Consider the following 19,825-nt stretch of genomic DNA (forward strand, 5'->3'; position numbering starts at 1 on the left):
TTTGCCATCTTGAGACAGAGTTTCCCTGTAGCCACAGCTGGCCTGAATTCACTACGGAGACCAGGCTGACTTCAAACTCAAAGAGATCTGCCTATCTATGTCTCCCAAGTGCTGGGACCAAAGGTGTGTGCCACCACACCTGGTGAACCATACTTTCTTTAACCTATTCTTTGTTGGTAGACACCTGGCTTTTTCCAGATCCCTGCCTAGGTAATGAAGACAGGTTCTTTTAAAGAAATTAATTATTTATTTATGTGTATGTGTATACTGTTTATCATGTTTATGTGTGTATACAATACATGTGTGCAAATGCATGTATGTCAGGTGTCTACCTCAATCGCTCTCCACTGTACTTTTTTTTCTAATTTTTATTTATTATTTTTATTTTATGTGTATTCGTGTATTGCCTGCATGTAGGTAAGTGCACCGGGTCATGCAATGCCCACGGAGGTCAGAAGAGGCTGTTGGATCCCCTGGGACTGGAGTTACGGACAGTTGTTAGCTGTCATGTGGGTGCTGGGATTCAAACCTGGGTCTTCTGCAAGAACAACCAGTGTTCTTAACCTCTGAGCCATCTCTCCAGCCCTCCACTGTACTTTTTGAGACAAGGACCTGGAGCTCACTGATTGGCTAGACTGCCTGGCCAGGAGGCCCTAGGGATCCTTCTGCCTCTGCCTTTATGGAACTGGGATTGCAAGTATTGTGCTAGTACACCTGGCTTTTACTTGGGTTCTGGGGATCTGAACTCAGGTTCTCATGCTTTTGTGGCAAGGCTTTTACTCAGTGAGCCATCTCCTCAACCCATGAGTCTTTGTCTTCTTCCCCATGTGTTGGTGTGGGCTGCCTTGGTATCCATAGACTTGAAGGTGATGCTGTCGTGGAGCCCCTGGCTTGGAGCACTCTCCTTTCCTGCTTGGTTTCCCCACTGTGACAAGCCAAATCCTTTAGACAGCACTAGTCTGAGGCAGGCTGTGGTTTGTAGGGTTTCATTTTTTGTTTGTTTTTGCTGGACTGGGATTTGAACCTATGGTCTTGTGCATGGTAGGTGAGCACTATATCACTGAGCTACCTTCTTGGTGATTTATAGAGTTTGTATCTCTACTGAATTCTGTTTCTCTGCTGGGTACAGGTGCATTGGCCTGGTCATAATGGGAGGTAGGGGCAGGGTGTCTCTAGCCAGAGCTGTGTGTTCAGGGCAGGAGGCATTCAGACCAGCCATCCCATTCTGGCTCTTACCACCCCTATGCTTTATCTCTGCAAAGACTCCCTGTATCTGAGCCTGCAGAGGCTGGCCACTGGGTAGCATGGTCCCTGTAGAGTCTGGACTCCACACAAAGTTCCATATCCCAATCCTTTGCCTCTCCTAGCTCTGTAGCAAGATCCTGGAGAAGACAGCCAACCCTCAGTGGAACCAGAGCATCACGTTACCTGCTATGGTGAGTGCCCTCCCTCCTATTCCCACTGTTCCAGAGGCCCTGAGACTTAGCTCCTTGCTCCCTGCTGGCATCCTGGGCCTCTGCTTGGAGGAGGGGGTTGCTTTCTTCCAAAGCTCTGTTCTCAATTCACACCTGTTCTTTCCACAGTTTCCCTCCATGTGTGAAAAAATGCGAATTCGTGTCATGGACTGGTGAGTTCTGAGTCCCTGAGCTGGTTGTTCTGAGGGAGCTATCCCAAGAGGGCAGTCCGGAGGAGGGCAGTCCTGAGGTGTCCCTGGGCCCATTATTTTCATGTAGCTATGGCTGTTGTGGTGGCAGAGAGTTTGTGCTCAGACAGGCTATAAGGGCTTTGGGCAGTTCTGGGGAAGCCAGGAGTTGGGGTGCTACACTGACAAGGAACCCCAGCCAGCAGCTGTGAGGAGCCCATCTTTGGGCTTCGGGCAGTTCTGGGGAAGCCAGGAGTTGAGGTGCTACACTGACAAGGAACCCCAGCCAGCAGCTGTGAAGAGCCCATCTTTGGGCTTCGGGCAGTTCTGGGGAAGCCGGGAGTTGGGGTGCTACACTGACAAGGAACCCCAGCCAACAGCTGTGAGGAGCCCATCTTTGGGCTTCGGGCAGTTCTGGGGAAGCCGGGAGTTGGGGTGCTACACTGACAAGGAACCCCAGCCAACAGCTGTGAGGAGCCCATCTTTGGGCTTCGGGCAGTTCTGGGGAAGCCGGGAGTTGGGGTGCTACACTGACAAGGAACCCCAGCCAACAGCTGTGAGGAGCCCATCTTTGGGCTTCTGGAGGAGGTGGGGTCAACTGCACCTGGGAGGAGGGGTTGCTTTGATAAATCCTTGATAAGGGCCATAAGCCAGATGTGAAAGCCAAACCATCCTCGGTCTGGGGACATGGGTCACATTGCCTGAGTAGGGGACACTGTTGTGGTTGTAGAGCAGGTGAGAACAGTAGCCCGTAGGCATCTTAGAGATGGCATAGTTCCTACACTCATGGAACACCTACTGCATGCCAGGTGCTATGCCCTGTGAGCTTGCTCTATGTATGAGTTTATCTGACCCTCCATAAGGTGGTACAGTCCTACTTTATGGAGGGAAACACAGGGAGGCAAGATGGAGTATGGTATGTGGAAGGTGACAGCTGGAAGGTAACAGAGGCTGATGTGAACCCCAGCCAAGGCTTTTAGCCACCTGGCAATGCCATCCTACACATGGCATGGAGGTGACCTCTCTCACACTCGAGGGAACACTGGGGTCGACACATGTGAGCTCCAGAACACCAGGATTTCCACAAAGGGCAAGCTGTCCTTTCTCTGCCCCCCAGAAGTCCTGGTCCTGCGGTTCCCTGGCCATTCTCCTTTGGTCACAGGCCCATGGCACCCCCAACCAGGAGGATAATGAGAGACCAGGGGAAAAACCCCAGGCCGCAGAGCCATTAAAGTGTGTGCCAGTTCCCCAGGCCTAAAGAAAACAGCGTGTGAGAATTAGAGGGAAGAGAACAGCCACGGACGGGGGCAGGGAGAGGTCCTGAAGGCCACCACTGCTGGTATGAGCCTAGGGGAAGCGGTTTGGAGGGGAGGCACACTTTGCATTCTCAGAGCCATCTCGGCATGTCGGGTGACAATGCACGTGCTGATTGGGGATAGCTGGGTGTGCATGCATGTGTGTGGATGAATGTGGGTGAGGTTGGCCCCATGGGCTGTGGCTGTGCCTGGCCTGGCTCCCTTGGAGCTGTGACAAAGCTATCAGCATACTGTACAATCCAAACACATTACGGAATCTGGTGGCTGCATCTCTGGCTTGGGTTGAAGTGGCACTTTTATTGTGAGTCTATTTTGAGACTTGCTGTATTTTCCAAAAGCAAGCCCCAAGCCCCAAAACCCAGCTCTTGGCCAGAAAGCATTCCAGTGCTCTGAGTTCCTATCCAGAAAGTCTTTCTTCCCAGAACACACAGATAAATGTCTGCTGTTACCTGAGTCTTGGAAACATGCTATCTTTCCATATGGCTCTTGCTCTGTAACTTAATCTTCCATTCCATTCTTTAAAAATTCCTTTTTCATTAAAAAAAAAATCAAAATTCCTCAGGGATGGCTCAACAGTAAAGAGCACTCACTGTTCTTTCAGAGGACCTGGGTTTGGTTCCCCAGCAGCCACATGGCAGCTCACAACCACCTGTAACTCCAGTTCCAGGAGACTTGACATCCTTTTCTGGCCCTGAGGGCTCCTGCATGGACATGATACACCCGAACTCATTCAATCACACACATACACATAAAAAAAAAAATTTGAGAAAAATTTCTCAAAGTCACCTCCCACCTCTATAAAAACATCCTGCCTCTTAATCCCCTTCCTATTTAGACAAGGCCAGCAGTCAGAACCTAGTCCTCTTCAGGTCCTGGGCTTCTGGGGTAGGCATAAGGCAGTTTAAAAATGCTACCTGCTTGGACTGGGGCAGTAGCTTAGTGGCAGAGTACTTGCTTAGTGTCTTCAAAGTACTGTGCTCGATTCCCAGCACTGCAAAAAGAAATGGCATCCACTGTCAGGCATTGATACCAATCACCTCAAGGGAGTGTTCTCATGATCATGGCTTACCAGAAACCATGATACAGATCTGGGCTGCCAGATCACTCACACTTCCTCATGTAGCCCCTGACTTGGGGGAAACTTCAAAAGCTAAGGCTTAATCACCTTTCTGGGAATTACAAAAAGAAAGGGAAGGACAGACAGAAATGGGAGTACCTCATAGGGTTAGGGTTAAGAGGAAAATGAGATCACCATGCCTTAGGCAACTTTGGAAATGGTGCTGGATGCATCCATCATGGCCAAGGTGCTCAGGGTGGGGAGAGACCCCCCAGGAATATTGAGAAGAAGGGTTGGAAGTGTACTTGAGAACTTTCCTGAAGGAACCAGAACCTGCCCAGGCCAGCACTGCTAACCTCTGACCAGTAATTCTTGCCTGGGAGTCTGTCCCTCAAATTGTAAATTGTCAAGCAGCACTTCGCCCAACTGGAGCTTCCTCTTCTCATATCAGAAAATGTCTCCTGACATAACTGTGCATGCTCGCCAGGCTTGCAAGGCAACTGCCTGTACTCACTGAGCCATTTTGCTAAGCTCCGAGAGTTGTTTAATTATCTTCATCTCTGCATCCTCACCTGAAGCTGGGGCTTGTAGTAGTGAGCCTCTGGGATCCTCTCACGGGTGCAGTTCTGGGGTTACAGATGAGCCACGCTCAACTTTTTACATGGGTGCTGGGGATTTGAACTCAGGTCCTCATGCTTGTGCTGCAAGCATTTTACCCACTGGGCCTTCTCTCCAGAAACCACAGTATGGCATTAGGTCAGTCCCTGGCTTAGAGGTGTAGGGCCAGCTTTAGTGATTGCGAGTAATTGTTATCTAGGAGTCAGGTAAGGTGTTCAGAGGCAGTATCTACATGGGGTGCTGTGGGCTAGTGGGTCTCCTAGAGCACCAACCTACAGGCCCTTATGATGACTGGAGAGGAGAGGAATCTGGGGAAGCGGGACAGAGGACTGTGCCAAGACTTTGCCAAGACCAGGAGTTGAGGTGGCATTTCCAACTCCCTCCTTCCTCCCTGGCTGACCTTGGGAAGGGCCTGCATGTCTCTGTTTCAGTTTCCTCTTTCCATAGATGATGATAAAGGTATTTGGGCTCCAGGAAGTTAGGAAGCTTGTGTGGGATAAAGATTGAACGTATTTTGTTACATCTAAAGTCCCCACACAAAGGGATGGCTCAGCAGCACTGGCTCTGTAAGACTGTGGCCACTGAGGTGATTTCCCAGAATTTTCCTGGATTTTGCCATTTCTTGAGCTTCCAGGACGTTAGCTCTCCTAGGGTCTGGGAATGGCTCTGCGCCAACAGTCGTCTCCCTATCCTGCCTGCCTCTGGCCTCCTCCCTGTCATCTTGGGCTGGTGGCCCTATGTGGGCCAGCTGATACGTGTGGCTGGCTGTTGAAGCGGACAAGTTCCCCCTCAGCAAGTTCCTCCTGAGCAAACTTCCTGTCTAGTCTCTTCTCCCCTGGGCTTCCCAGGCCTCAAAAGACTAGGATCTCCAGAGACGTCACCAAGGTCATTTCCTTCCTGTGTGTGCTGTGGCCTGTCTCCCCCTCCCCCAATGTTCATGCCCTCTCTGCATCCTTGTTCTAGGGACCGCCTCACTCATAATGATATTGTGGCCACCACCTACCTGGGTATGTCAAAAATCTCTGCCCCTGGAGGAGAAATAGAAGGTATGTTCTGCCTGCTCGTGGTTCACCCCGCCCCTCCTTGCTCTGCCTTATACTTCAAGATTTGACAGTTTGTAGGCTGGGGGACATTGTAAGACCTCTGTTACCCATTTTCCAGTGATAGCTGGCTGACAGACATTTAGAGTCCACACCCTGGATGCTCCAATGAGGGCCCTTTATGCTTGCGGATAACGCTGGGGACTGTGGCTGCAACATCTGCTGGTTTCTACCTTGGCCAAGCGTACTCTAGTGGTTCCTATTTTTGAATGGCTTCTATTGACCTACTAAAGTGCAACCCATCATGATTTTGTAAAGTTTTAAATAGGTAATCCAGAGGAAGACTGAAATTTACCCATGAAGCTACCCATAAGTCTATTACTGCAGACAAGAACAATTAATATCCCAACCCTTCTGTGTATGTATGTGCACGTGTATGTATCTATGTACATATAAATGTGTATACATAGATACATATATGATACAATATCAGTATACATTAAAATGAATTTTTTTGAATGTTGCTTTTTGTCATTTGGCAATTCTACATTGATGTCTTTTTATGTGATTAAATGCTCTTCTTGAATACATTTTTTGTGTGGCAATACTAGGAATCGAACCCAGGGCTGTGTACATGCCAGGTGAGCCTTCTACCAACTGAGTTACATCCCCAGCCTTTAAAATGCAATCTTAATGAATAAACATTTCATTGTGGAACATTCAAGTACCTTATAACTATAACTTTGCAATGAACATTTTTATAGCTGAGTATCATGTAATTCATAATTTAAGAAAAATTAAAACAAATGGGGCTCTAGAGATAACCTAGGGATTAAGAGCACTTACTCCTCTTGCAGAGAACCTGGGTTCAGTTCCCAGCACACACATTGAGCACTTACAGCCACTTGTAACTCCAGTTCCAGGGAGTTTGATGCCCTGTTCTGGCTTCCAAGGGCACCTGCACACATGTGGTGCACATGCAGTTAAGCACGCACACACATACGCATACATAGAAATAAAATAAATTGAAACAAGTTTTCACTGTTGGGATGGAACCCAGGGCCTGGCACATGCTAGGCAAGTGCTCTACTACCGAGCTGCATCCATAGCTTTTGGATTTCCTTTCACATAATCGTTTAGAAATGGAATTGCTGTGTCAAAGAATTTTAATACTTTTGCCAAAGACTGCCCTTCAAGAAGGTTGGACTAATTTATGCTCCAGTCACTTTTATGCGCTTGATGTTACAGTTCCAACATGGCTAAAAGGATATGAAAACAGAACTTTGAATTGGTGTGGTAGTGAATGCCCGTAATCCTAGTACTCAGAGGATAGAGGCAGGAGTATCAGTAATTCAAGGTTATCCTCAGCTCCATAGTGAATTTGAGGGCAGCTTCGGCTACATGAGACCCTCACTCAAAAAAAAAAAAACAAACCAAACTACCATAAAATCTCCAAACAACAAACAGAAGTTTGTTAATTTGATGGCTTAAATGGTGTCTTATCATTGCCTTAATTTTCACTTAATTGACTTGAAGTGGAGTAGACTGACTATGTACATTTTGAACTATTCTAAACTTACATTATATATATTTTGTAGTTATTCTGTCACAAATACACGCCCTCGGTCTGTATTTTTGATGGCCAGTTTCTCTTTTTCCTACTGTTCTGTGAGATTTCCCTGTGACTGTAGGCACTAACTTTCCCCCGTCAGAAAACTTGTAAATAATTCTTGTCAGTTATATTTGAATAATTTTTGGCTGATGGAAATTTAAATTTTTATGTAGCCAAATCTGTTAATCTTCTACTTCATGGATAAAGCAGAGATCTAACATTACATTCTCAAACATTGTTTTTTGGTGTTGGTGACATCAACACTGTTTTGACTACTCCGATGTTTCAAAATACTGTCTTTCTCACCTCTTAAATTCCTTTTTGTGTATCTTGGGCTATTCCTTGATTTTCTATCATCTTCAGTTGGTACGATTATTATTGCTTGGTTTTGGTATCTGGGTTATGCTGGCTCTGTAAAATTAATTGGAAAGATTTAAAGTCTTCTCGAACATCTGGAACAGTTTATATAACCTAAGAATATAGTCTTTTGAGGGTTTGAAATAATTCACCCATAAAGCCGTATGGGCTGGGTGCCCTTTTGAGTGGGTGTAGTAATGGCTCTTTATAAACTTTTCAATTTCTCTTGTGATCATTCTTATTTTTAGTTTGTTACTTTTGCTCTAGTCAGTTTTGATAATTTCTATTTTCCTAGAAAATATTCACTATATTGAATCTTTAAAATATATTTATTGTGTTTTGCAGTGTCCTTTAGAATTTACCTGTGCTGTATTTCTTTCCCTTACTTTTATCGTGCTTGAATTTTCTCTTTTTTTCCCTTGAGTAGCCTCTCAGTGTTTAAAAAAATTTATTGGACTTTTCAGTTGGGGGCGCTTTAACTTTGTTTAAACTTATTTTTGTGTTTCTTTAAAAAATTTCTAACTAGCTTAAGTTTATTTTTCTTATTTAAATAATGGAAGAAGTATGGGTCTGCCTTATAGGCCATATTTAAAAGATCTTTGGCAAACCTCTGGGTTTTATTTAACTTTTTTAAAGATGGGATCTTACATAGCTCAGGCTGACATTGCACTTGCTATGTTGTGGCTAAGGATAACTTGAACTCCTGATCCTCCTGCCTCCACCTCTCAGTTGCTGAAGTGCTGGAATCTAGGTGTGTTCCACCACACCTGGCTTATGTGGTGCTGGGAATGGGACTGAGAGCTCTGTGCATGCTAGGCAAATGCTCCACTAACTGAACTACACCCCTATCCTTTTTTAACATGATTTTTAAAATTTATTTTTCGAATTTAAATATGTAGCATCCTTTAATTTGGTTTGGCGTATTTTCTGAGAAAAGTTCAACTTGGTCTCTGTGTGGGAGTCTGACTGGATCTTGAGTGTAGTCTAGAAGTTGTTAGCCATGGGGTGCTTGGCTGTGAGTTCTACGTATCACTTTGTTAGATAATCTTGTTGTGCAGGCACACAAACAGATTTAGTGACATCACTAGGAGATGTCACCTATGGGAACAGCATTATATGGCAGCTCACAGTTGGTTGGCCAGGAATCCTTTTGTAGCACATAATTGTATGTTGATCCTTGTAGGCACTGGAGAGAACCTTTTTGTTGAATTTTGATGGAGATCTGGTGAATCCCCAGTTGAGGGTTCTTATGCTAATTTATATCACCATGGACGGCTGGAAGCCTGATGGATAGTGCTGAGAACTGTGGCCAGCCAGCCGGGGTTCACATTCTTTGTAATCAAGGGAGTTGCTCAGTCTCCTTTCTGTAAAGTACGGCTCCTAGGGCTCCCCTCTCCTAAGATGCTTGGTGGGGCTCAGTGGATTACCCACATGCAGCTCCTCTGGTGTCTGGTATACAGTGGCTGGAGGCAGCCTGGGTGCTCACCTACCTGGCATTTGTTTGTTTCTTATTTATTTGTTTGTTTTCATGTGATTTAAAATTTACTTCTGCACTTTTTATTTTTTGTCAAGTTTTTTTCCTCTGTTCTCCCATATTTGCCTTTTTTCTTTGCCCACATTTTTCTTACCCTGAAAGTTTTGTGTCTTCTTGTCTGTTCTTGAGGACCTCAGATCATTTCCTGAAGCATTCAGATGGCGGCTCTCTGGAACCTTATGTATGGCATTGCCCTTCCTGGCACTGTCCTTCACTGTTATCTACTCTCTTGTGAAGTCTGCTCAGTGAGGGTGTTTGCACAGACAGGGGCAAGGTGTCCATCTCTAACGCTCGGAGGTTTAGCCAATTCATGTGCCTCATTACCAGTGAACTTGGCCCAGTGATTTTGAAATAGGAGCTTTCTCCCATCCCTTCTTCCAAGTCCTCTGAAATATTTTTCAAAATACTGTTTTTCCTTTTTTTGAGATAGGATCTCATGCATAGCCTCAAACTTGTTATGTAGCCAAGATGACCTTGAATTTCTGACCCTCCTGTTTCTACCTCCATCTCAATGCTGGGATGACACCACACCCAGTTTACATGGTATGGTAGATTGAGCCCAGAGCTTCCTGCGTGCTAGGCAAACACTCTGCCATTTGAGCTACATCCCCAGACCCCAAAGCCTCTTAAATACAGAAAACTTCAAATACACACCAAAGTTGAGAATTACACAATGAACTACTAGGTACCTTCTCTCAACGTCTAGTTTCTCTTTGCTGCTCTCGAGTCATTACCGATACTTTGAAATGGTGGAATTCATACAGGAAACCTTCCAGAAGACAGTGCTATTGGGATCCTCCTTTTCTAGCTGTGGGCACTGTGTCCCAGGGTACAGTCCCTCACAGGGGACTGGTCAGAGAGCTTCTTTGAAGCACTGCCTTAAACATATAGGCAGGAAGCTCTGACAGGGGCTCATGTTGGTTGTGCTGAAGTGACTAGCCACCTGTGGGTCATAACTCTTCTGCAGTTTTTTGACCAATACTGTAGCTGTCTCTGAATCATGGGACTAATGTTTGTCGAGGCACAGTTTAACATTTATGAGTGTCTTCTGGAAGCTTCTGGTGTATAATGCTACATCTGTATCTGTCTTGAGCCACCTACCAAGCCCTTCTCTACCCCCTTTATTTCTGGTGCGATGTTGGCCTTCCCATTCACTCACTCACTCACTCACTCACTCACTCACTCACTCACTCACTCACTCACTCACTCACTCACTCACTCACTTTATTTAATGTCCTGGAATTGAATTTAAGGCCTCAGGCAAAAGCACTACCACTGAGCTGTATTCCCAGCCCCCATCATCCTAATTTAATGAGGTGAGAAAGTTGTTTTTGTGGCCACTAGATGGTGCTCACGTCACAGACAACTCGTGCTTCAGGGCCGTTGTCAAAGAGGGACCACCTTCTTTCTCTCACAGATTGTTCTAGAAATAAAAGAGACTCTTGGAACCAGCTAACCTCTTTTTGAAAGTAGAGCTAAACAACTAGATTAATATGACAATAAAAGAGCTGCATTTATAGATCAAACTGGAGTTATTCTTTGTGACGGCCCAGGCTCTCTGGTGTCCCTTCCTGCAGATGAGAGCCCCTTTCTCGGGGTGGAGCTTCTGTCTAACCTGAGGCTGGCACTTGCCCTGCTCTCAGCTAAACTATTCCTGGCCTGGGAGCCCCCTTGGAACATAGCCCTCCACTTTCCTTGTTTCTCATTTTGTTTTGCTTTTTCTTCTTGCTGTGGTGGTGAGGCACACCTTATTTTCTCTTTGCTCTCAAAAATCATCCCAAACTGCACTGTCAGAACTGGGTCTAGGCATGGAATGTAGCTCAGTTGGCAGAGAGCTTGCCTGGCGTACCCAAAGCCCTGGGTTCCATCCCTGCACTCCATAAACACGGCATGGTATTGCATGCTTGGAGGTGGAGGTAGGCGTATCAAAAGTTTAAGGCCTCTAGGCATGTTGGTACACACCTTTAATCCCAGCACTGTGAGGCAGAGGCAGATGGATCTCTGTGAGACTGAGGCCAGCCTGGCCTGCATTGTGAGTTCCAAGCTAGCTGGGGCTACAGGGAGACCCTGTCTGAAAAAAAAAAAGTTGAAGATCATCCTTGGCAAGTTCAAGGCCAGCCTGGAAAAAAAGAACAACTTCTTGCTCTCTGTCCCCCTCACGGTTTCCAGTGATTTGGTTCAACCGGAGTTTTTATTTTTGTGTTCTTGTTTTTGATTCCAGCAAGAACAAGACCTAACAGTAACCTCCTAAGCACTTTTGCCCACAAGTTTGCCTGGACACACTGAAATATTCTTTGGACCCTGTGTGCCAACGTATTAAGGGAAGACTTTGGTTTTTAAAAAGGAGTGCTCGTTCCCATTCTATGATGCAGCAGTTCTTTTGGCAGGTAGAAGGCACACAGCCCCAAGATGCCTGTAGGTATCTTCAATACCTTCATCTATATGAACACTGGTCTGAGAACAGCACTCAGAAACCCAAAGTTAGTGCTTTTTGTTTTTTGTTTTCTTTAAATTTTTGTCTTTGGACCACAGATGATGGTGAATTTCCCAGCAGTCTCTCCTTTCTTCTCCTGCCTGACCCAGGCAGGTGTCAGGCAGCCAAAGCCTCAGGAGCTGGCAGGGCTGACTGAAGGTAACAGTTTGGTTTCTCTAGGGTACACATAGGTCCCAGGGACCGCCTGCAGAGCTGTGATTTGTGGCTTCTGGAGCAGCCTGCTTTGTCCCTTCCAGCTCCCTGAGGTGAGGGAGCTAGGCTTCACTCTCATGCTGCAAAGCTGGGCACATTCATCTGGGGCCTGGGGCTTCCACAGGCCCAGCTCTCTGGGCTCAGGGAAAACACACTGAAACACTTGGGTTTTGGCAGAAGGACGACTGGGACTAAATAGAGGCTTTGTCTTGGGTGGCTCCTCTAGACACCCTGCCCTTGACTTTATGAGCTGTCTGCAGACACAGGTGCGAGAGTCCGGGGTGAACTGCAGCGTCAGAGACCTGTGACCTGCCCTCCAGTTGGAAAGTGCTGACCTGAGATATCATTAGGGCCATGCTGAAGTCTAGTACTGTGTCTGCTTAGGGTTTCTGAATGAGTGAATGTACAAACGATGGGGAAGCCTGCTGTCTGCCTACCACAAGTGCCAGGTGTTGCTCAGCTGGCTGGTGGGACTGGTGGACAACTATCCCTGGCTGGCTGCCAGTTTGCCGCCAGGATTCAGTCAGTCTCTAGCAAGAAGCACATAGACCTCATAACTATGGCTTCAGCCTCATTAGCCCAAGATAACAGGCTCCACTTACTAGCCATAATTTGGAAGGAGCTGAAAGTAGAATCTATTTCCAGCTGGTGATCCCTGGCTGCTGCCCTCCTGGGAACCACAGCTATGCCTATGTAGGTCATCTTGCCAGGCTGAGGGTTCCCCTGTGCTCGGGCCCAAGCTCAATTCCTACTGATAGGAAAATCTCCATGAGTCACGATTGCTATAGCTGACTCCTGTCAACCAGCATTGGTGGCTGCAGAGCCCTGAGTGCCAGCCCAGGGCTTGACCTCCCTGGGCCTCTGGCTTAGCTTCTTCAGACCTGTCTTCATCTCTAGACTTCCATATTCTTGGCCCATCCTTCCTTCACTCAGTTTTTCTCGGGCCTTCCAGGAATGTCCAACCCAGAGCTATGGGTTGAGAAAGGGTGTATGTACATAGTTTATTTTGCGTGACACTGACATGACTGATTAGATTACATTTTGTTGGTTGGAGAAGAATAACAAGAAATTCAGAATGCAGGAAGAGGAAGAATTAGAGGTCATAGAAGGAGTGTGAGTGTACCCATTTCCCTGGGGCATCATCTGCCTGCCCAGAAGTGAGAAGTGGGTTTTGAGAGCTCAAGGCATGCATGAGCGATTCTTTCCTTGATCCTTTTATTTACCTTACCATCAACTAGGGATACTCCAAAATGTGCCACCCCCCCAGCTAATGAACAGCATCGTGACTGTGCTTCAGTGGAAGCTGCAGGTGCTGGAAGCTGGCCAGAGCCAGGAGCCCGCTGTTGAGGGAACATGCAACATGTTCCTTCCTGTGGCAATACTAGAAATGACCACAAGGTGGTGATGTTGTACCTTGAATTGGACCGGCTCAGCATGCTGGGCTTCAAGCTTCAACCTGCTTGTTGGGTTTGGAGCCCAGGGTGTGCCCCTGTCTTGCTCTGGCTCCTTCATGCATCAGTTTCCCCCACTTACCTGGATAAAATGCAGAAAAGCAGGTTTTCTTTTCTGTGTTATTTTTTGAGTACATTGAATGAAGGCTCAGGTCATGGAGCTGCTGGGGGCTGTCTGGCTAGAGTGGGGGTGGTGCTGCCTTACTGTGTTGTGAATTCACATGTGGGTGGGGTCGGGCCTCTGGCCACATTTGTTTCTTCCCAGTGCCTGTCTGCCAGCTCTCCATTCAGGCTTCTGTTCATGTAACTGTTCCACCAGCCACGCCCATCCTAACCCCTTTTCCATTTCTTTATGCTTCAGAGGAACCTGCAGGTGTACTCAAGCCTCCACAAGCCACAGACCGTATGTTGCTGTCACCTACAGGACATGAGGGGTTGAGGGTCTTGTGGTGCCCATTGGAGGGGGATTTTCTAACTTGCATGAGAGAGACTGAGCTGCACCCTGTTTCTTGAGTTAACCACTGGTTATAGTGTCCTCTCAGCCACTGGATGACAATGTAAATTATTTGTGAAACCTTAAGACAAATTTCCTCTGGTTCTGCCAGACTCCTTCTTAAGACTGCTGCCTAGAGGGGTTGGGAGCCAACATGGGGGCCACAGTGGGCCAGGGGATCATGAGGTGCTTGGGGGATCTGGAGGTAGTAAGAAGCTCTTACAGTGTAATTCGCAAAGTAATCATAATTGATATCTACACAAGCAGATAGTAGTGTTCCTGGGAGTCCCATAATTTCAAGGCCCTTTGCTTCCTTCAAAACTAAGCCCTGTCTGCACTGGGGTCTGGAGGAGAGACTGTGTGGAAGGGTAATAAGCAATGTGCTCCAGCTGCCCCTCTGTCACCTCACTGTCTCAGCAGTGTGGCATTCAGCACACAGCCTCATGTCCTGCCTAGCAGGTCTCTGTGGAGACCCATTTCCCCTTGCCTCCCCCTACCCATTCTTGTGTAAGCAGGAACATCTAGATGGTCCTGGTGCTGTTCCCACCATCTGGAAATGTCCTCAGAAAGGGACACCCTGCTTTTGCAAAGGTTTTCAGAATCTGACCAGTAGGGTCCCTTCCTAGGAAGGGCAGCAGTGACATTATTAACAAGAGAGCACCTTCCAAAGGATGGGGATGATGACAAGCCAATTCCTTCATCCATCCTCCAACTTTCCACCTCCATGCCCCACTGAATACCTGTTCTTTGCAAGTGTGCGTGAATGTGGGATCCAGGTGCAGGTCAAGGCCATCAGGATGTAGGTGCATTTTTAGGCCTGTATTGTTAGGGAGGGACCTCTAGCTGGGACACCACCCTGGCTTCATGGGACATAACTTCTCTGGTCATCTGGCTCTGGGACCTCCTTTGTGGCCTCCCATGACTGGATACCTGCACATACAGGCTGGAGGGAGGGGCTTGAGCCCCAGCTTGTGTGCATGCTACCTGAGTGTGTTGCATCATTGGGTCCTCCTGTCTTGCTGCCCTGTGCTCCATCACATCTCTGAGCCTCAGTTTCCTCAACTATAAAATGGGATTAGTGAAATAATAAGCAATAATCACATCTCAGCATAGTGCTGAGAACTCAAGGGATAGAGGGGAGATAGTGACAGTCATTGCTAGTACCATTATTAAACATGGTCAGGAGCTGCATCTGGTGCATATGGGGGAACCTGAGGGTCAGAGATGGTCTCAGGTCTGAAGGTGGTTGGGTTAAGCCCTAGAAAACCCCACAGAGCCACCTCTCTGACTCCTGCTTGTGTGTTCCAGTGGATGACAGCCTGGGCTTCCTCCCCACCTTTGGGCCCTGCTATGTGAACCTCTACGGCAGCCCCCGGGAGTTCACGGGCTTCCCAGACCCTTACATGGAGCTCAACACTGGCAAGGTGAGCTGTTGGGTCTCACATATATCACACAGGGGTCTGGAGCCTGGTCTGGTAATGTCTGGGCCTGGCTGATACGCCACGGAGTTAGAGAACCTCCTTTTGTTTGCCCCCCTGGATCCTTCTTCCTGGGCCAGCTGGACCTAGTCATCATCTCCATTCCAAGATAGCCAGGTCCATTCCTCTTAGATTTCATCTCTTTGGGCTGGGCTGGAGGGTTGGTACATCCCTATTCTGTAGGGGTGAGTTGTATCCTGTTGTCCGTGTGCTGTCCCTGCTTTGTTGGTGACTTGACCTTCACCTGCAGGGTGAAGGTGTGGCCTACCGAGGCCGGCTTCTGCTGTCCCTAGAGACAAAGCTGGTAGAGCACAGTGACCAGAAGGTGGAGGACCTCCCTGCTGATGATATCCTTCGAGTGGAGGTGAGGGCACTACTTTGGGAGGGAACTGGGTTCCTGTTGGGGGCAGGAGTAAGGTGCCAAGTACGCTGGTAGAGGGAGGCTTCAGCTCTGACTTACCTCACTGGGTCTCCTAGTCTCAATTGTAAGGTGGGAATAGTGTAACATCACTCCTCTCCCTTGGAGGGATGCTCTGAGGCTTAAAGGAGATAAATGAAAGTATTTTAGCAGCCTAGAGCTTGATGCAAAATGTGATGCTGTTTAACAAGGATCCTGTAAGGAAAACTAGCCATGAGATCAGCTCAGTACTTACCACACATTTGTCACTGTGGGTGATGTTATTGATGTTGTCAGATCCTCTCAGCACCCCTTGATGTGGCTGTTGTGAACTCCATTTACAGATGAGGAAACTGAAGTCCAGAAATATCAGAGCAATGCATGATCCACAGGGACCTCTAGGTGCTGTAGTCAGATACCTCTGGTTTCCATCCTGGCTCTCCCACCTGCCAGCTGTATCAATTTCCCTGCCTGTAAAGTAGGTATGATGGTCATACCTACCTCAGAAGATTGTGGTGCAGTAGCACTCAGGAAATGTTAGCTGTCAATCATTTGCATGCTCCTAAAATCCAAGTGTTCAGCTCCTTCTCCCTCAGCTTTCTGCCTTCTCAGGGAAGGGCGGGAGTTATAAAATCACACTGGTTCACTTTCCAGACATGTGAGCTCTTTCTATCATCTCAGCCCTGTGCCCTGGATTTAGAGGGGCCAAAGAGCTCTACACATCCTAAGCACATGGTTGAGGCCATCCGAGTGAGCTCAGGGCTGCCTGGCTGGTGTGTGTGTGTGTGTGTGTGTGTGTGTGTGTGTGTGTGTGTGTGTGTGTGTGTGTGTGTATTTAAGATTTAGTCAGGGCATGGTTGTTGAGAGTTTTCAGCTCCTTTGAATGGCAGACAAGGTCTAGGCTGCCCTGAGGGACGCTGCAGGAGACCCTGCTTTGCTGACATGGTGGTGCCATCGCTGCTGGTTTGGATTAAGGAGCAGTCTGACCTCAGAGAAGCAGATCTTACTAGGAAACGTGAGCAAATGTGCACGGACCTGGAATGAGTTTGTTCACTCAGTAACCAAGTCTGCAGGCTGTTCCTTTGGACCATCTGCCACTCTCTGCCAAGCCAGGAGGAATTCCTGGGCCCTGGTCATGGCTCAGGCCTGACCACACTGGGTGTCTTGCTTATCTCTTTCTTGTGACCTCTGGCCTGGCCACTCTGCCCACAGAAGTACCTCCGGAGGCGCAAGTACTCCCTGTTTGCTGCCTTCTACTCAGCCACCATGCTTCAGGATGTGGATGATGCCATTCAGTTCGAGGTCAGCATTGGGAACTATGGAAACAAGTTTGACACCACCTGCCTGCCGCTGGCCTCTACCACGCAGTACAGCCGGGCTGTCTTTGACGGTGCGTGAGGCGGGAGGGATTGCTTTCAAGTCATACGGCAGGGGCTGAACTCTAAACCATGTTTCCTGTGGAAACCTGGTGAACCTTTTGGAGTATTCCCTGTCTACCTCCATGGGGTCCCACTGCCAGCACCCACACACTGGACTCCTGTAGGCTCTGCAGGAGCCTCAGTTTCAGGAGGTTGCCCTGATCCTGAACCATCTCCAGCACCACACTGGGTCTGGAAGCTTGGCTTTGAGACCTTGGGGATATGATTTGAGTTTCCCAGAGGTGTTCTAACAGTTCCTGTTTTGATGTGAAAGCCACAGCAGTCTGTTCCACCATGAAGGGTGCTCAGGAACTTTATCCGGACACTGAGGATCACCAGCTACACCACAAGCATCCAAGGGGAAAGGAGAACAGGGCCTGTCTCCCTCCATTCTGAGTCCCTTCTCTAGCTTTGAGGAAGTCCTGGGGGCCTGAGCTCTGTGCTGTGTGTCCCACTGCCCTGGGGTCCTGCCCAGTAGTAAGGTACTCCTCTCCTCTTCCTGCAGGATGCCACTACTATTACCTGCCTTGGGGCAACGTGAAGCCTGTGGTGGTGTTGTCTTCCTACTGGGAGGATATCAGCCATCGCATTGAGACTCAGAACCAGCTGCTCAGGATCTCTGAACGGCTGGTGAGTGAGATCCTGCCCAGATCTGGTGCCTGATCCTTGGCCCTGCTAGGAATGTCTGCAGACCTGTGGAGAAGGTGGGGTGACAAGAGTGCTAGGAACACCCCAGGCAGATGTGGGAGATGGAGAGACAGAGGGTCAGAAGACAGCCGGAACATCAGGACATGCCTGGTGCTTGTTACTACATGCCTCTTGAGTCTTACCACACACAATGGTTTGCTAGAAACTTCCTGCCAGCAGCTAGGACTCCAAACTTAGTTTCATGGGTGCTGAGAGCGAGGTGTTGGGTATAGAGGAAAGAAAACAGCTGAGGAGCATCGGGTTTCATGAGGGCAGTGGGAGACATGGGAGGAGAGCCCACCTGGGATGTTATAGTAGGGGATCCAGGAAGGGTGAGGAGATGGCTTTTGAGGGGAATTGTGGAACTTGCTCTCCCAAGGCTGACTGGCTTTGGGTAAAGGAAGGCTTTGAGAAGTGATCCTGGCTTGCAGCTGGGAAGCTGGGACACTGGGGAGAGGAACAGAGTGTTTGAGGATGGGGCAGTTCTGGTTTGGGGGCCAGGAGAAACTTCTGGGGAGCTGCCAGCACACACAGATTGATGTGGTGCTTGACCAGGGGGTGGAAGAGAATCCTGAGGGCACAAAAAGAGGGGATAAAGATGGTGGTCTAGGTGGTGGCTCCAAGCATCTCTATGGGGTGGTGGGATGCAGGCTTTCTCACTAGGGCATCACTCATGGGAAGTAGGGGAGGCCAGTGTAGCCACAAGGTAGGAACAAGGGGCAGCAGGAAGAAGGAAGGGTTGAAGAGGCCTGTGAACATCTGATGAGCACAGTTGGAAGGAAAGCTGAAGAGGAAGGGAAAGGATGGAGCCTTGGAGTGGATGGGGAGGGTTCAGGCCTAGGCAGGGACTGTAGTGTCCCATGACTTCCTTGAGTCTGGTAGCTGGTGGTGGCAGCTAGCTAACACCAGTGGGGAGAATGTGGAGTCTAGTCTGAGCAAAGACATGGTCCTGCTGCCCTCTGGACAACTCATTGTCTTATAGAAGCTCCTAGACAGCAGGGACTGAGTTCTCTTCCTAGGCTTTGTTCCTCAGGGTGGAGCACGCATCACACGATCTGGAAGACTGATGGGTGGAGAAGGCTGGTTGGGGGACCAGGTATTCTGAGGTTGGGCTCTGTCTTCCATCTCAGGGGCTAGGCATGGGGAAGATACTTAGGAAGGGGGCCAGATGAAGCCCCAAGAAAGCAGGCTGTGAGAGTCTGCTTTTTGTGCCTCTGGCTACTCAGGGAGGCTGATTGGATTGGAGCCTAGCTGTGTAGCTGACTGGAAAGGAGTGAGGGGAGTAGTCTCAGAGAGAGGGCCACTTGAAGAGGGGAGTGAGACCTGGCCAGGAGGTGGCAGGTGGGGTAGGATGCATTTAGATTATGCAAAAGCTCTGCACGGCAAGGGAACCCCTTGTGACCATGTATGAGACTAAGGTCCTGGGCTTTGGAGTTGGGGTGTGAGGAGCCCTGGAAGGTTCTTGAGCTGAGACAGCACTGGCAGATTGAGCTGGGCTATGTCTTCTTTGTTCCTGGTATCCACTCTGTCTTGGTTCAGTGACAGGGCCTATGGGTTGGGTCCCCTTCAGTGGTGACACTCTTGACCTAGGCTTGTCTGTTCCACAGGAAGCTGGCCTGGAGCAGGTCCACCTGGCTCTGAAGGCCCAGTGCTCCTCAGAGGACATGGATGCCCTGGTGGCTCAGCTGACAGATGAGCTTATTGCAGACTGCAGGTAGGTAGGGGGTACCTGGAGCCCTCAGCTGCCTCTCCTGGCTCTGCCAAGACTGTCTCCCCAGGAGTGTTCGTGTGTGGCGGTGAGCAGTGGCACGTCTCCCAGCCACAGTTGGCCAGCAGTCTGGCCAGTGCTGAGCCCAGAGGTGGTGGAGCCAGCACCAGGAGTTGAAAAGGTGACGTTTAGAACAGGTCATAAATCTCCCTGCAGCAGCGGCAGCTGTAGACTGGGCAACAGGCTTACCTGAATGGGAAGCATTGTGTGTCTGATCCTCGACCTCATAGCTCCCTGATCGAATCTCCAGGAGAAGCTGGCGGGGGGTGGG

General features: G+C 48.6%; 1 protein-coding gene across 16 annotated transcripts in view; it reads left to right on the forward strand.

The window, feature by feature from the left end:
- Positions 1-19,825, forward strand: part of Dysf (dysferlin) — a 216,495-nt gene that overhangs the window by 79,164 nt on the left and 117,506 nt on the right. For 8 of the 16 annotated variants that reach the window (XM_029559433.1, XM_008824705.2, XM_008824704.2 and 5 more), the window contains 9 exons: positions 1,368-1,436; positions 1,584-1,627; positions 5,597-5,679; positions 13,675-13,716; positions 15,115-15,230; positions 15,535-15,648; positions 16,894-17,071; positions 17,605-17,729; positions 19,394-19,500. In XM_029559433.1, coding sequence (XP_029415293.1) covers positions 1,368-1,436; positions 1,584-1,627; positions 5,597-5,679; positions 13,675-13,716; positions 15,115-15,230; positions 15,535-15,648; positions 16,894-17,071; positions 17,605-17,729; positions 19,394-19,500 — 878 coding nt within the window. The remainder of the gene's footprint in view (positions 1-1,367; positions 1,437-1,583; positions 1,628-5,596; positions 5,680-13,674; positions 13,717-15,114; positions 15,231-15,534; positions 15,649-16,893; positions 17,072-17,604; positions 17,730-19,393; positions 19,501-19,825) is intronic. The other 8 variants (XM_008824703.2, XM_008824706.2, XM_008824709.2 and 5 more) reach the window with 1 other exon arrangement.

This window comes from Nannospalax galili, unplaced genomic scaffold (assembly GCF_000622305.1).
Source record: "Nannospalax galili isolate Female #2095 unplaced genomic scaffold, S.galili_v1.0 scaffold389, whole genome shotgun sequence".
In the NCBI taxonomy this organism is placed as follows: Eukaryota; Metazoa; Chordata; class Mammalia; order Rodentia; family Spalacidae; genus Nannospalax; species Nannospalax galili.